Below are 17095 nucleotides of genomic sequence, written 5' to 3'. Positions count from 1 at the left end.
AAGAGTTGGGTTATATGTGCTGTTGCTCATCAAACTTCTATTGGCTTCAAACTTCCATTAAACCTACTCCCAGCAAATTGCAGCGCAAACTGATTAGAGCTGAAGGATGATGGGAAAAAAAGCTAACTCTGCTCATCGTGAGATACTCCATTCCAACAAATTCTGGGCTGTTTTAATGACAACGGTGTAAACCAATGCTTTACTTTGTAAAGATGTTGGTGTTCTCAAGCATTTGTGGTACTTGGTAATATAGTAAGATTGTACTAGATTCATGTTTTAAGAGACATAATCATCGATACAAGTTTTTAACACTGGGGCATCCAATTAGTTAATTAATAGCAGTAATTCAAGCCAGGCATGACATAACAAAAAGCCAAATGGACTTGATGACATCAGTGCCTTGATTAAATAACTACTTGTTGAATCTGGCAAAGCAGATAAGAAGTTTAGGGCGGTTCATTTATTGTTGCTTAAATATAAGTAATTTTATGAGTGCAGACTATCAGTTGCAATGCCAATTTCCTGCAATTGGAAAACCATATACTTCATAACAGTGGTGTCTAAGAGCACATATGTACGACTTGAAATTATTTACTATTTCACTTTTACTCCTTAGATTATTTTATTCTTTGCAATGGACACCATGAAATCTGATGCAATCACTTCGAAAATCTGCATTTATCTCCAAATTAACCACCACTATTTAATGGTTCTAAATTTTACTGCTTTTATTTTGTTGCTCAAGTTCGTTTAACATTATTTGTCCACATATGATTTTCGGGTACAGTTTGAAAACTAATGGTTTTTATTAAAGCTGGTTTTCTAAAACCCAACTGTTTGTGTGATGTACAATGTGAGAATAAGTGCTGACATGAAAGCTAATACCGAGGGAAGTTCAATTGGATTTTCTATTCTTAAGAGTGCATTTAATGAGAAATTTAACTGTAGAACTGCCTGTACATTATTAATGTTTGAAAGATCTCCTGACTGCATTGGAAATTAAGAGATCTATTGTGAAATGATAATGGAAAAGAATACTCTGAGATAAGGCATGCTGTCAGTAAAAAAAATGGATTTATGAAAATTGCACAAAATGTCCAATAATTTGCTAAGCATTTATTGTGTAACCATTTCACTTTAAACTTTACTCCCTGCTGAGTTGACTAAATGTTCTATCTGATGGAAGATTTATTTAGCTTGCTATTTGTGAGTATTTCCACTTAGTTACATCTGGATGCTGTGTCTGTGAATTTTTGATTCAAGTTCAAGTTTGATCTTTTTCCTGTATTTTTCTTTACACATAGCTCAAAATTGTTCTGGACTTCGTACGTGTGAAAAGTGTTTGCAACATCCTGGTTGTGGTTGGTGCAATGAGCCCACTAATACAGGAAAGGGACAATGCATAGAAGGCTCTTCAAGAGGACCAATGAAATCTGCAAAGAATACCCAAGAAATGACGCTTGATACGGATCTTTGTCCAAAAGAGAAAAACAATGAATGGGCTTTCATTCAGTGTCCAGGTAGTTTTATGTCAGCAAATAATTATTAAAAATGCACAATTGAAATAGTTAATTCTAAAAATGGCTAAACACGTTTTAAATCATGTTGTTAATGCTGTTACTAGATGAACAAAACTTCGATTTTAGTTCATTATGTGCAAACGTTTAAGTTCTGATATCAGTGCAGTATTTTCTTCAATTTTTATATGAAATTACTTAAGAGTTAATTAAATACCTGTGCAGTCTAAATTGATTTAATTCATTTTTTGCAAAATTAATGTACATAGAAGCCCAGCCTCTTCTGTGCCATAGAATCACTATGGCACAGAAGAAGGCCATTCAACCCATAGAGACCATGCCACTCTCTGCAGAACAATCCGATCAGTTCTATTCTTTCACTGTCCCAGGATATGTTCCAGATGTTAGAAATTGATGAATTGCCATTTTTGGAGTTAACAGCAGCAATAATAAATTGAATGACAGTTAAAGATTAAAGGAATACATTGCAGTAAGAACAAAGAACAATACAGCACAGGAACAGGCCCTTCGGCCCTCCAAGCCTGCGCCGCTCCCTGGTCCAAACTAGACCATTCTTTTGTATCCCTCCATTCCCACTCCGTTCATGTGGCTATCTAGATAAGTCTTAAATGTTCCCAGTGTGTCCGCCTCCACCACCTTGCCCGGCAGTGCATTCCAGGCCCCCACCACCCTCTGTGTAAAATACGTCCTTCTGATATCCGTGTTAAACCTCTTCCCCCCCCCCGAACCTATGACCCCTCGTGAATGTCACCACCGACCTGGGAAAAAGCTTCCCACCGTTCACCCTATCTATGCCTTTCATAATTTTATACACCTCTATTAGGTCACCCCTCATCCTCCGTCTTTCCAGTGAGAACAACCCCAGTTTACCCAATCTCTCCTCATAACTAAGCCCTTCTATACCAGGCAACATGCTGGTAAACCTCCTCTGCACTCTCTCTAAAGCCTCCACGTCCTTCTGGTAGTGTGGCGACCAGAACTGGGCGCAGTACTCCAAATGTGGCCGAACCAACGTTCTATACAACTGCAACATCAGACCCCAACTTTTACACTCTATGCCCCGTCCTATAAAGACAAGCATGCCATATGCCTTATTCACTACCTTCTCCACCTGTGACGTCACCTTCAAGGATCTGTGGACTTGCACACCCAGGTCCCTCTGCGTATCTACACCCTTTATGGTTCTGCCATTTATCATATGGCTCCCCCCTACGATAGTTCTACCAAAATGCATCACTTCGCATTTATCTGGGTTGAACTCCATCTGCCATTTCTTTGCCCAAATTTCCAGCCTATCTATATCCTTCTGTAGCCTCTGACAATGTTCCTCACTATCTGCAAGTCCAGCCATTTTCGTGTCGTCTGCAAACTTACTGATCACCCCAGTTACACCTTCTTCCAGATCGTTTATATAAATCACAAACAGCAGAGGTCCCAATACAGAGCCCTGCGGAATACCACTAGTCACAGGCATCCAGCCGGAAAAAGACCCTTCCACTACCACCCTCTGTCTTCTGTGACCAAGCCAGTTCTCCACTCATCTAGCCACCTCCCCCTTTATCCCATGAGATCCAACCTTTTGCACCAACCTACCATGAGGGACTTTGTCAAACGCTTTACTAAAGTCCATATAGACGACATCCACGGCCCTTCCCTCGTCAACCATTCTAGTCACTTCTTCAAAAAACTCCTCCAGGTTAGTGAGGCATGACCTCCCTCTCACAAAACCATGCTGACTATCGTTAATGAGTTTATTCCTTTCTAAATGCGCATACATCCTATCTCTAAGAATCCTCTCCAACAACTTCCCGACCACGGACGTCAAGCTCACCGGCCTATAATTTCCCAGGTTATCCTTCCTACCCTTCTTAAATAACGGGACCACATTAGCTATCCTCCAATCCTCTGGGATCTCACCTGTGTCCAGTGACGAGACAACAATTTGCGTCAGAGGCCCAGCGATTTCATCTCTCATCTCCCTGAGCAGCCTTGGATAGATTCCATCAGGCCCTGGGGATTTGTCAGTCTTTATATTCCCTAAAAAACCTAACACTTACTCCCTTGTAATGGAGATTTTCTCTAATGGGTCAACACTCCCCTCCGAGACACTCCCAGTCAACACATCCCTCTCCTTTGTGAATACCGACGCAAAGTATTCATTTAGGATCTCCCCTACTTCTTTGGGCTCCTAAGCATAATTCCCCAGTTTTGTCCCTGAGAGGTCCGATTTTTTCCCTGACAACCCTTTTGTTCCTAACTATGAATAAAATGCCTTGGGATTCTCCTTAATCCTGTCTGCCAAGGACATTTCGTGACCCCTTTTTGCCCTTCTAATTCCTCATTTGAGTTCTTTCCTACTTTCTTTGTATTCCTCCAGAGTTGCCTGGACCTAACGTACGCCTCTCTTTTCTTTTTGACCAATCCCTCAATTTCCCTGGTTATCCACGGTTCTCGAATCCTACCCTTCCTATCCTTTTTTACAGGCACATGCTTATCCTGCAGCCCTAACAACTGTTCCTTAAAAGACTCCCACATGCCAGATGTGGATTAACCCTCAGTAGGAGAATGTTTTATAATACAACTTTAACATTGTGAGTAGGTTACACATCCTATACTGGGGAATGAAAGCCAGAACACTATATATCAATAGTTTTGATGTATCCGTTTCTTCAATCTGCAAAGAGAGGAATGGGAGCTAATTATTGAGGCACTTTTATGGTTAAATTAGAGACTATAATCGACTTTTCTGGACCATTTTGACTGTCAATCATTTCATGTTGTTCCACTCAGTGGCACGATTTGATGCCCGTGTACCTATAGACAATCCAAAGGTCTGCCTATTAGCAGGTCAGTGGCACCTGAGTAAATGAGTCAATTTAATGTTTGTCTCAAAAATATCCCATTAAAAAATATGAACCATAGAACTCATACAGTGCTATTTGGCTCATCACTACAGTAAGCTCATATAGTAAGCTATTTGGCCCATCAGGTCTGCACCAACTCTCCGAAAGAGCATCACGTCCAGGTCCTGCCATCCCACCTATCTCCATAATCCCACATATTTGCCATGGCTAATCCACCTAACCAACATATCTTTGGATTGTGACGGGCAATTTACTGTGGCCGGTCCAACTAATTTGCACATCTTTGGACTCGAAGTTGATACAGTTGCACAGATCTATAAATGGCTGGCCATTCCAACCTGCTCAAATTATTGAAGGAAGTTAACAAAGTGAATTCAGCAAATGTCATATATTTTGATTTTCAAAACCATTTGACAGTGACCTTGTAAAATATATGTTCTGAAAATAAAGCCCTATAATATTAGCAGTAAAATAATGGTGGGGTAGAATAAAGCATGAAGGATATATCACTAAAATGAGGCTAAATTAATGTTTATCTGCACTGGAAGCTTATATCTGATATGTCTTAGAATTTGCTTTGGAAGCTATGTGCTCTTTATGCATAGACAATTCCGGCATGCACAGAAGGAGTGATAATTTCTGGCTGTTGATATCAAACTGGCAAGCTGTGAGGAAGGATGTTGGAGACTGCAGGAAAACAAAGAGTGCAAGGGAATTCATAGATGTGCGGCAAAAACAGCAGTGTAGATAAATGTAAGCAAGCGCATTTTGTTGATGCTGGAGGAGTAGGGGGAGGAGAATGAATAGAGAATATAAATTACTTCCAAATAGTCAAAATTTCAGTGGAATGAAAAGGAGCAGAATAATATTTGGAATGTTTAAAGTAGGATTGCAACTTGAACCTAATAGGAAGAGCAAACAAGATTTGTGCAGCACAGTGGCACAGTGGTTAGCCCTGCTGCCTCACAGCACCACGGACCTGGGTTCAATTCCGGCTTTGGGTCACTGTCTGTGTGGAGTTTTCACATTCTCCCCATGTCTGCGTGGGTCTCCTCCAAGCATTTTGGTTTCCTCACAGGCTCGATGGGCTGAATGGCCGCTTGCACTGCAGGGATTCTATGAAAATTGTAGATCTGTGTATTGGTTCATTGGATTTACCATCCGACAGCAGTCTGGATTGGTGATAGTTGTGGTATCTTGTGCAATCTTGACCATTTTGTGATCGAAGGACTGTTGTAACCATGTGCAAAATACAAATTGGATTCACTAGGTTGATAGCGGGGTATCAACTTAGAGAGAGATAGATAGAGAGACATGTTGCTAAAGCTTTTCATTTTGCTCTTATTAGGGCAAATGTGCCAAATTTCAAATGATCACAATTTATACTACAGGAGACAAGGGGGCATATTGGTTGTCAGGTCAACTCTGGCTGAGGCATTGCCATGGAGAAAACAACAGGGTTCTAGAGACTCAAGCTCCTTATAATTAAAAAAAAAAGTAAGGCTTGAACATATACTTTTTGTTTGCAGAGAACAGATCCCTATGAATGAATGTATGTCTCCTCTCGCAAGCATAAATAAACCACATTAAGAGCTCAACTGATTATTTTAATTTTATTGTGTGACTATTAGCACACTCAAGATTGAGCTACAATTGTTCAACCATCACGGGATCACATCAAACAGATGATTTGTTTTGGGTTTTGCAAGTACGGGCTGGCTCAGCCATTTTGCAGTCTTGTGTTTCTGCTGACGATTACAGGACAAAATGCTTCGGCAATATTTAAGTTGTGTCAAGTTGGGTGGCGCAATAGTCATCCCTGCTGCCTCACAGCACCAGAGACCCGGGTTTGATTCCGGCCTTGGGTGGCTGTGTGGAGTTTGCATGTTCTCCCCGTGTCTGTGTGGATTTCCTCTGGGTGCTCTGGTTTCCTCCCACAGTCCAAAGCTATCCAGGTTAGTTGGATTGGCCATGCTAAATTGCCCCTTAATGTCCACAGATGTGTGGGTTAGGTGGATTAGCCATGGTAAATGCGCAGGGTTATGGGGATAGGATGGCAGATGGGCCTAGGTAAGATGTTCTTTCGGAGAGTCAGTGCAGACTCGATGCGCAAAATAGTCTCCTTCTGCGCTGCAGAGATTCTAAGATTCTATGGTTTAAGAGATAACTGATGGATTAGAAAAAGTATAAAAGCTAGTACTATTCACTGGAGTACAGTAAAACAATGGGAAAATCTAAGAGAAGTCATATTAAAGAAGACATACAGTGGAATATTATTTCAATTACTAGCATTTAAACTAACTTATTCTCAAAAATGTTATTAATAAATAGAGTGCAGTATCACAAGTGGCTTTTGAAGCTGATTTAATCACATTTTAATGGAATTAGGTAAACAAATGAACAACACAAATATCTAACATAAAGATTTGGTGGCGGAACAGAGAAATACAGATGAATAGTTTTGATATGGAGTGATCACTGTGCAGACATGATGTTCTAACATTTGTGCTGAAATGTCTTTGCTTCTTTGCTGTTTGATTTAATTGGGGTCCTAATACTACTACTGTGTGCAGCACGGTTTGCAACCTCTAACTATCTGAAGAATTGTGGTATAAGATACAGTGAGGAGATTGGAAAGAGAAACTCACTCAAAAGCTGGTGCTGGAGTGGTGCATCCATTGAAGTACCGGGTGCAACATTTTTGGGAAACACGTTTTTCCTTGTTTCATTGCTGTATCAATGTCTTGGGCTGTGAATGCAGTTAAATGCTCTGCTACCAGGCCAATACTCTGAATGTTGCAAAGTATACAAAGAATAGCTTGTACAACTCCTTTAGTGCCTTTTGTTCCCTTTCCCCTCCTTCTCTGAAGAATCTACTGGCTTCAGTTTGACAATCAGGCATTTGTTACAACGTGGTTCAGACTGGAACTCCTCATGGGGAAATTACAGGCAGAAATCTGCCATCTAGCTGTCTGTCAAACGGTACTTGGTATCTTGTTTGCCCTCCCAATTAGTCATTATATTTTTTGTTAATTAGACGATGAACACATATTATATTGTATACTTCCTGTAAACTGCAGAAAACCTCCCAACCATTTAATTCATAAAATTCTTTTAGTATAGTCTTACTTATATCCATAGCTCTCCAAAGCAATCATGCCCATGAGAGTTGGAATAAGCACTCGCCTACAGTGAAAATTGGAGAGCTGGTTGCCTTTGGGCAATCTTGTGCATCTCATAGCAGCTGGTTATAGACTGGTGTTGGCAGGGATCTGAGATCAGCAAGAGCTGACACAGCAAGCCAGATGCTTTTTTAATGAGATAAAAATAAAAGGGCACTGGTTCTTACAAAATGTTAATAAATTTGGAGCTAAACTATATATTTTCCTTGCTTAACAAATGGGGTTGTATGTTTTGGTAAACATTTGTGGGGGAGTAACTGGCCATTAAATAAGATTTTAATAATTTTATTCAAGCACGTCATAATAGATATCGCATATGTTCAGTTTTATGGTAATAAATACCTCAGGTGTTACAAGTTCTGGGCATGGTTTTCCGAAACCAGGTTTAAATCTTTCTCTTTTATCCCAGTTTATATTTACACTAAAATATTTGCAGAAACCCACAAAATATTGAATATACTCAGGATGAAGTGAATAGATTTTTTGGGCATTCAAAATCAGTTGTTATCGATATAAGGTGGGATCATAAAGTCGAGATTGAAGATCTTCTACACTATTAACGATGTGCAGGTTAAGTGGATTGGCCATTCTAAATTGTCCCTTAGTGTCCCAATATGTGTAGGTTAGGGGAATTAGCAGGGTAAATATGTGGGAATACAGGGTAAACCTGGGTTAAGAGTAGGTGCAGACTCAATGGGCAACTGGTCTCCTTCTACAGTGTAGAGATTCAATGAATGGGAAAGTAGGATTGAGGAATCATAGGGCCTATCTCGCACATTTCCTGTGTTCCTAAAGATAACGTCAAAAAAAATTCAACATTTTTTTTGTACCAAACAAAATATCCTATTGAAATTATGTCAAGATGGAGCGGCACAATAGTTAGCACTGCTGTCTCACAGTGCCAGGGACCCGGGTTCAATTCCGGCCTCAGGTCACTGTCTGTATGGAGTTTGTATGTCCTCCCCGTGTCTGTGTGGTTTCGTTCGGGTGCTCCGGTTTCCTCCTCCAGTCCAAAGATGTGCGGGTTAGGTTGATTGGCCATGCTAAATTGACCCTCGTGTCAGGGGATTAGCAGGGTAAATATGTGCGGTTACAGGAATAGGGCCTGGGTGGGACTGTGGCCGGTGCAGACTCGATGGGCTGAGTGGCCTCCTGCACTATAGGGATTTTGAGGCATTTTGTGTATTCTTGGATCATAGCATATGAAATAGGAACAGATGCAAGTAATTTGACCTATTTAGCCTGCTTCACCATTCAGTAAGATTATTTGAACTGATGTTCCTTCGCTTTCCTGTCTGTACCCCATACTCCTTGAATGCTGCCCCCACCTCCTCAATCATTCAAAACTCTGTCTAACTTAGCCTTGAATATACTCAGTAACCTGTCAACTCCCACTTTGTGTGGAAGAAAATTCCAAAGAGTAACCACTCTGAGGGAAGAAATTCCTCATTATCTCTGTCTTAAATGGGAAATGCATTATTTAGAAACCACGCATCCTAGATCCAGATTCCGCCATGAATGGAACATTCTTTCAGCATCTACAGTATCAGGATCCCTCAGAATCTTGCATTTTATTCAAGCACATCATAATAGATACTACATATGTTCAGTTTTATTGTGTTAAATACCTAGGGTGTTACAAGTTCTCGGCATGGTTTTTAAAAACCAGTGTTGGGACCTTTGTTGTTTGTGATATATATATATATATATATATATATATAAATGATTTGGAGGAAAAGGTAACTGTTTTGATTAGTACGTTTGTGAACAACACAAAGGTTGGTGGAATTGTGGATAGTGATGAGGACCGGTAGAGGATACAGCAGGATATAGATTGGTTGGAGACTTGGACGGAGAGATGGCAGATGGAGTTTAATCTGGACAAATGTGAGGTAATGCATTTTGGAAGGTCTAATACAGATGGGAAATATACAGTAAATGGCAGAAGCCTTAAGAGTATTGATAGGCAGAGGGATCTGGGTGTACAGGTACACAGGTCACTGAAAGTGGCAACGCAGGTGGAGAAGGTAGTCAAGAAGGCATAGGGCATGCTTGCGTTCATTGGCCAGGGCATTGAGTTTAAAAATTGGCAAGTCATGTTGCAGCTTTATACAACCTTACTTAGGTACTTGGAATATAGTGTTCAATTCTGGTTGCCACATTACCAGAAGGATGTGGAAGCTTTGGAGAGGGTACAGAAAAGATTTACCAGGATGTTGCCTGGCATTAGCTATGAGGAGAGGTTGGGGAAACTTGATTTGTTCTCACTGGAACAATGGAGGTTGGGGGACGATCTGATAGAAGTCTACAAGATTATGAGGGGCATGGACAGAGTTGATAGTCAGAAGCTTTTTCCCAGGGTAGAAGAGTCAATTACTAGGGGGTATAGGTTTAAGGTGCGATGGGCAAGGTTCAAAGGAGATGTCCAAGGCAATTTTATTTTACACAGAGTTGTGGGTGACTGGAACCTGCTGCCAGGGGAGGTAGTGGAAGCAGATACATTAGTAACTTTTAAGGGGCGTCTTGACAAATACCTGAATAGGATGGGAATAGAGGGATATGGTCCCCAGAAGGGTAGGGGGTATTAGTTAAGTCGGGCAGCATGGTTGGTGCAGGCTTGGAGGGCCGAAGGGCCTGTTCCTGTGCTGTAATTTTCTTTGTTCTTTGTATTAATAAGATCCGCTCATTATTCTAAACTCCAATGAATATAGGGTCAACCAACTCTACCTTTCCTTACAAAACAGCTCCAACATCCCAGATATCAACCAAGTGAAATTTCTCTCAACTGCTTCCATGTAAGTCTTAAGTAAGAAGACCAACGTGATATACAATACTCCAGGCACAGTCTCGTCAATGTCTTGTACAGTTGCAGCAAGACCTCCCACTTTGATTTCTCATTCCCCTTCCAAGAATGACCTGCTTGCTCTAAAAACTCTAATAAATTTGTCAAGCACAAAATCATGTTGACTCTCTGCCTGATTGTATTCTGATTTTATAAATGATTCTTCATAATGGATTCTATAATTTTCCCAATGACAAATGTTAGACTAACTGGCCTATATTTTCCTGATTTATCTCCCTTTGTTTTTGAATAATAGTGCTATATTTGCATCTTTTTAATCCGCTAGGACATTTCCACAATCAGAGGAATTTTGGGTGATTACAACCAATACATTGACTCTCTCTGTAGCCACTTCCTTTCAGACCCTAGAATGCATGACTTTTAGTCTCTTTCATTTTCCTGGCACTTCATCCCGAGTGATCATTGCTTTAAGTTCCTCCTTCCCTTTGGCTTCTTGATTTTCTATTATTTTGTCGTGTTTCTTTGTCTTCTACTGTGAAATAGACACAGCATAGCTGTTCAAAGTCTTGCCCTCGAAGGACCAATGCTCACTGTTGCTACGCTTTTCCTTTTTATAGACTTGTAGAAGTTTTTAATGTTTTTTAAAATCTTTCTTGCTGGTTTTCTCTCAAACTCATCTTCCCTTCCTGATATTCACTTTGAACTTTTCTGTACTTCTGTGTCTCTCTGTCTCACTGGATCTCTAGGCAATAGGACAGATATTTCTATTTTATCTTTTTCCCCACATTCACTAAACTACTAACCCCTTTGTAACCCATCTCTTCTCTCCAAGAGTTGGAAAACCCCATTAAAAATACATGTATTACAAACAAATCTAGAAAGCCTGACTGTGCGAGTAGATCCTCCAGTCTTCCTGGCACCAAGCTCACAGAAAACTAAATGAAACTGAAACCATGTTCCACCTTTCTCAACAAACCAATACAACATTGAAATATGTTCCAAACACATCTTTTTAAAGTTATTTGCTGGTTTCCTAAATTTTGGCTAATCTTCTGGTCTGCCATTTATTTTTACAGCATTGTACATCTTGTTCTTCAGTTTGTTGCCATCCTCAACTTGGTAAGGAAGGTGCATCCTTCTCATAGTCTTTCTTTCTCAACAGAATATATCATTGAGAACTATGAAATATCACCTCAAAATGTCTACCTCTGCTTCTCTATCACCTATCTTTTAATCTATTTTCCCAATCCACTTTAGACAATTCAATCCTAATACCATGTAATTGCCATTATTTAAAATTGATTGTAATTTTATTGAGTCATTACAGAGATAAGGTGACATGTTTTGCTTCATGTAATTTAAGTTGTCAATAAATGTTCTCATTCGCAATCCATACTTTGAAAAATAATTGGTAGGATGGAGAATTATACAGTTTATCTATGTATCTAAGCTATGCTTTTCCCCTGTTCATGCCCAACCAGTTCTTTATTGCTCGGTATTAAAAGCAAAGTGTTCAATTGTTAAATGAGCTACATTGTGGCTTTACAGCTGGGTGTTGCAAACAATGGGAGTAGCATATGATAGATGGCTAAACAAGCACACAACTGACAGATCTGACCAGTAGTCCTGCCACATCCAGTTGCGAATAGTGATGAACATTTAAACAACTAACAGGAGTAGGAGAGACATTCTTAATTTTAGTGATGGGTACTGAGCCTAGCATGCCAGTGGAAAAGACAAGGCTGAAGCATATGGAACCACCTTCAGCCAGAAATGTGAAGTAGGTGACCCATGTCGACCTCCTCTTGAGATCCTAGCATTATAGATGCCAATCCTCAGCAAATTGATTGATTCTACGTGATAACAAGAGACTGTTAAAGGCACTGGGTGCAACAAATGTTATGGGCCCTGGCAACATTCCAGCAGTAGTAATGAAGATTTGTTCCCCAATCCTGGCCACGCCCCTAGCCAAGCTGTTACAGCAACAACATGGGCACCTATCCAATAATGTGGAAAATATCCCAGATGTGTCCTGTCTACAAAAAGCAGGACGATTCGGCTGAACCAGTTACCACTTGTCAGTCTACTCTCACTCATGAGCAAAGTGATGTGAAGTTGTTGATAGAGTTATCTTATTCAGCAATTGCCTACTGACTGATGCTCAGTTTGGGTTCTGCGATGGCCATTCATTTCCAGATCTTATTACAGTCTTGGTCCAAATATGGACTAAAGCGCTGTAGATTAGAGTGATCGTCCTTAACATCAAGGCGGAATTTGACCATGTATGGCATTAAGGAACCAAAGCAAATTTGATGTCAAAATCAGGGGAAACCCTCCACTGGTTGTAGTTGTACCCAGCATGAAGGAAGATGGTGTAGTCCTAAGTGTAGTTTAGTGTCCTAAGTCCAACCATCTTCAGGTGCTGCTTCAATAGATCTTCCCTCCATTATAAGGTCAGAAGTGGGAATTTTTGCTGATGATTGCATAATGCCCCATTCATGGCTCCTCTAGTACTGAATCAGTTCATGTCCATAATATGGAGCAGGACCTGGGAAACAAACAGGCTTCAGCTCATATTTGGCAAGTAATATTCATGCCCCATGAGTGCAGGCAATGACCAGGTCTATCAAGAGAGAATCAAATCATCTTTCCTTGATTCAACACCTTTGTCATTGCTGAACCTCCCAACATCAATGTTGCGGGGTTACCATTAACCAGAACTTAACTGAACAGACGTTTAATTATTGTGGCCATAAGAGCTCCTCGGTCTGAGAATTCTGCAGCAAGTAACTAAGTTCCTGACTTCCCAAAGTCTGTCCACCACTCCAAGCCAGGAATGTGATAGAATATTCCCCACTTTCAGGATGAGTGCAGCACCGGCACCCTTAAGAAGTTTGACGCTATCCAGGACAAAGTGGCCCGCTTGACTGGCATCCCATCCATTACCGTAAATGTTCCCTCCCTCTCATCACAGATGCAAACTGGTAGCAATATGTACCATATACAAGATGGACTGCAGCAACTTACCAAGTTTCCTTTGACAGCGCCTTCCACGATGTGGAAGGACGAGGCCAGCAAATGCATGAGAACAGCACCACCTTCAAGTTCCCCCCCAAGCCTCACACCGTTCTGACTGGAACTCGATCATCATTCCTTAACTGTCTCTGGGTCAAAAACCTGGAACTCCCCTCTTAGCAGCACTCTGGGTTTACCTATACCACATGGACTGCGGTGGTTCAAGAAGATGGTTCACCAGCACCGTCTCGAGGATAATTAAGGATGGCTAACTATCCTAGCCTTTTCTGCTGCACTCATATCCCATGATTTTTTAAAAATTCTTGTCGCATTTTGGGAGCTTTGGGAATATGTTTGCTATTTACATTGAAAGTGAGATTAGAATTTTATTTAAGGAGGCCTCTGACCAGTTTGGAACTGGACCATTGTGGCTTCTATATTTGTTTTGTCCTTCTGCCTTGATTGATCCTTTACCGCTCCTTCCTGAAGCCTTCTCAGTTATGTTTTGCTACATTATTGCCATAGAGCTTATCTCTAAATGTACTGCTAATTATCAGTTCCCTAATTTCACGTGCTACTGATGAGACTAAAGGGTCTGTGTTCCCCTGGCCTATCTTGTCAACTTTTAGCAGTTTAGCTGGTTATCACTCAGTCTTCCCATGCATTCCCTGATCTGGTGAGGGTCATCAGCATCTCAAATCTCATCCTGTGTGTCATGATAACTATCATTCATCCCTGTAGATTTGTATTTAGTCTTCTGAAAGTACCTTGGGGTACCTTATTTATATTGAGGTCCATCTGGATTCTCTTCAGTTTCTGGTTATTTGAGGAAAGTAATCATTTTGTATATTACCAGTTTCATATTGTGTGAGAAGAGCAAGTTGGATGAGAACTCAGGTTTGCAGACTCATATATTTTGCAAAACGCAACTTTTGATATTCTTTGCTGATTAAAAAGAAGGTTGCCACAGTGTACTTTGTCAACTAGTTGAAATAATTTTGAAGTTGACTTATTTCCAGTCTATTGGGACTTTCTGAATGTCCCATCATCTCTCTGATAATGAATGTGAACAAGAAGGACTTGCATTATGAGCACCAGTAATGTATTGAAACTTCCCAAGGCATATTACAGGAATATTATAAAACAAAGTATGCCACCTCACAGATCTCATCCCATGTCTCTTCCAGTGCCTTTTAAATAAAATGTATAAATAATATTCACAGGGTAAACCGAAACATAGGCAGTGGCTCTAATCCAAAATGAAGATCAACCATTCTGTCACAGCTTTGAGTTGCTAATTAAAGTAAGCTTATTCTATGAACTTCATGCTCTTGGTACTTCTGTTAATTTGATCTACAGTTTGCTGAGCGCATATCAAAATGTTTTGCAATATAAGTAGATGATGTTTGTAATAAGTCAGGAAAATTCAGCAAATTGTATCATCCACTTAGGTTCAAATTTTCATGTACTGTATCTGAAATGTAATAGTCAAGCATTGTGCAGTTAACTGGCATGTATGACGATATACATACATGGATGTTGAAATAGTGGATTGGTGTGTGAAGGATGAAGTGTTGCAACTGTAACAGCTTGTTTGAATTCATTTTAAGAAAAGTCACAATTGATGCATTTTTTTTTGCAGCTTGTCAGTGTAATGGACACAGCACATGCGTCAATGGTAGCATTTGTGAACAATGTAAGAACCTCACTGTTGGAAAGCAATGTGAAGCTTGCATGCAGGGGTACTATGGAGATCCAACGAATGGTGGCAGATGCCAATGTAAGTACTAGTTTAAAAAAAACTAATGTCTAACATTTTTGAAATTATAGATGCAAAAATTAGATCGAGGGTTTGTTTGATCTTGGATTTGTAATAGACTGAAGTTTTGTCTTGTTAAGTAGAGCTAAACTTCATTTGTCATTTTCAGTAAGTCTGATTAGGTAGTGGTTAATTATTGCTTGCTTGAAGCAGCAAGTGTATACAGGGAAAACAGTTTCAAAGAACAATCCAGAATAAGAGTCGTTAACTGGGGAAAAGCCAACTTCAATGGATAAAGAATGGATCTGGGCAGCATAAATTGGTTGGCAGGAAAAAGATAGCTGAAGGCTACCTTCAAAGAAGAGATATTTCAGACAGATTCGAGCACATTCCCTTGGAAGGGAAAGACAGGGTAAACAAATCCAGAGCTCTCTGGATGACAAAATTAACAGAGATATAAGACGAGGAAGAAAAACGGTGCTTGTGACAGATTTCAAGTGTATAATACAATTGAGAACCAGGCTGAATATAGAAGGTTCAGAGGGGAAGTGATAAAGTAAATAAGAGGAGTAAAAGGAGAGTACAGAAAGAGACTGGCAACTAACATTAAAGGGAATCCCAAATTCTTTGATAGGTATATAAATAGTAGAACAATGGTAAATGGAAGTGTAAGGTTGATTAGCGACCAAAAAGGGGATTTACGCATGGAGGCAAGGGGTAAAGCTGAGGTGTTATAACAATGCTTTGCATCCATCTTCACCAGGCCATGGTGGAAATGAAGGTATTTCAGACACTGGCAGGATTTCAAATTGATAACGAGGAAGTATTCGATCGGCTGTCTATACTTAGTTGTTAAAGCACCAAGACTAGATGAGATGTACAGAAGGACATTGAGGGAAGTGAGAGTGCAAATTGCAGAAGCATGGGCCTTAATTTCCTGTCTTTCTTCGGCTCCAATGTTCCAGAAGACTGGAGAATTTCACATAAGATAAACCCAACAACAAGGCTGGTCAGTTTAACTTACGTGGTGGGGAAACAATTATATCAGGGCAATATTTGTAGTCACATGGACAAATGGGAGTTAATTAAGGAAAGCCAGGAAAATTCATGTTTAACTCTGTTGCTGGAGTTGTTTTGAAGAGGTAGATGAGGGCAATGCAAGTTGGTGTAAAATCCAAAGAAACAAAGTTCAGGGCATTAGAACAGTCTGGTGATGGGGTGAAGATAAGCACAGTGGGGCAAGAAGGAAGAGAGAGTTTAACAAAGTTTGCACATCAGCGAATAAGGTCATTGCAGGGAATAGAAGTAAAAATGTTCTTTATCTGAATGCATGAATTACCTGCAATTAGATAGATGAACAAATGATACAAATAGATGTAAATGATTAATTACAAGATATATTTTGCAAAGGCAAAAGAATGGCATGGGGGGAGAGGTATCCCTGCTAGTAAAGAATGACATGGAGTACATGGAGTTGGGGGTAAGGTGTTGGTGTGGATTGGGGATTGGCTATCTAACAGGAAGCAGAGAGGTTGGAATAAATGGGTGCTTTTCTGGTTGGCAGTTGGTGACCAGTGGCGTGCCGTAGGGATCGGTGCTGGGGCCTCAACTGTTTACCATTTACATAGATGATCTGGAGGAGGAGACTGAGTGTAGGATATCAAAGTTTGCTGATGACATGAAGATGAGTGGGAAAGCGGAAAGTCTGCAGAGAGATTTGGATAGGCTGAGCGAGTGGGCGAGGATCTGGCAGATGGAATATAACGTTGGCAAATGTGAGGTTATCCACTTTGGAAGAAATAATAGTAAATTGGAATATTATTTAAATGGAGAAAAATTACATCATGCTACTGTGCAGAGGGACCTGGGGGTCCTTGTGCATGAATCGCAAAAACTCAGTCTGCAGGTGCAGCAAGTGATCAAGAAGGCGAATG

General features: G+C 40.3%; 1 protein-coding gene across 1 annotated transcript in view; it reads left to right on the top strand.

The window, feature by feature from the left end:
• atrnl1b (attractin-like 1b) overlaps window positions 1-17095 on the top strand; it is an 887738-nt gene that overhangs the window by 257005 nt on the left and 613638 nt on the right. The window contains exons 18-19 of the mRNA XM_078223252.1: window positions 1305-1520; window positions 15045-15182. Coding sequence (XP_078079378.1) covers window positions 1305-1520; window positions 15045-15182 — 354 coding nt within the window. The remainder of the gene's footprint in view (window positions 1-1304; window positions 1521-15044; window positions 15183-17095) is intronic.

The sequence above is a fragment of the Mustelus asterias genome, chromosome 11 (genome assembly GCF_964213995.1).
Source record: "Mustelus asterias chromosome 11, sMusAst1.hap1.1, whole genome shotgun sequence".
NCBI classification, from domain to species: Eukaryota; Metazoa; Chordata; class Chondrichthyes; order Carcharhiniformes; family Triakidae; genus Mustelus; species Mustelus asterias.
Note: the sequence above shows the minus strand (reverse complement) of the source record. Positions and strands in the feature narration are given on the sequence as shown.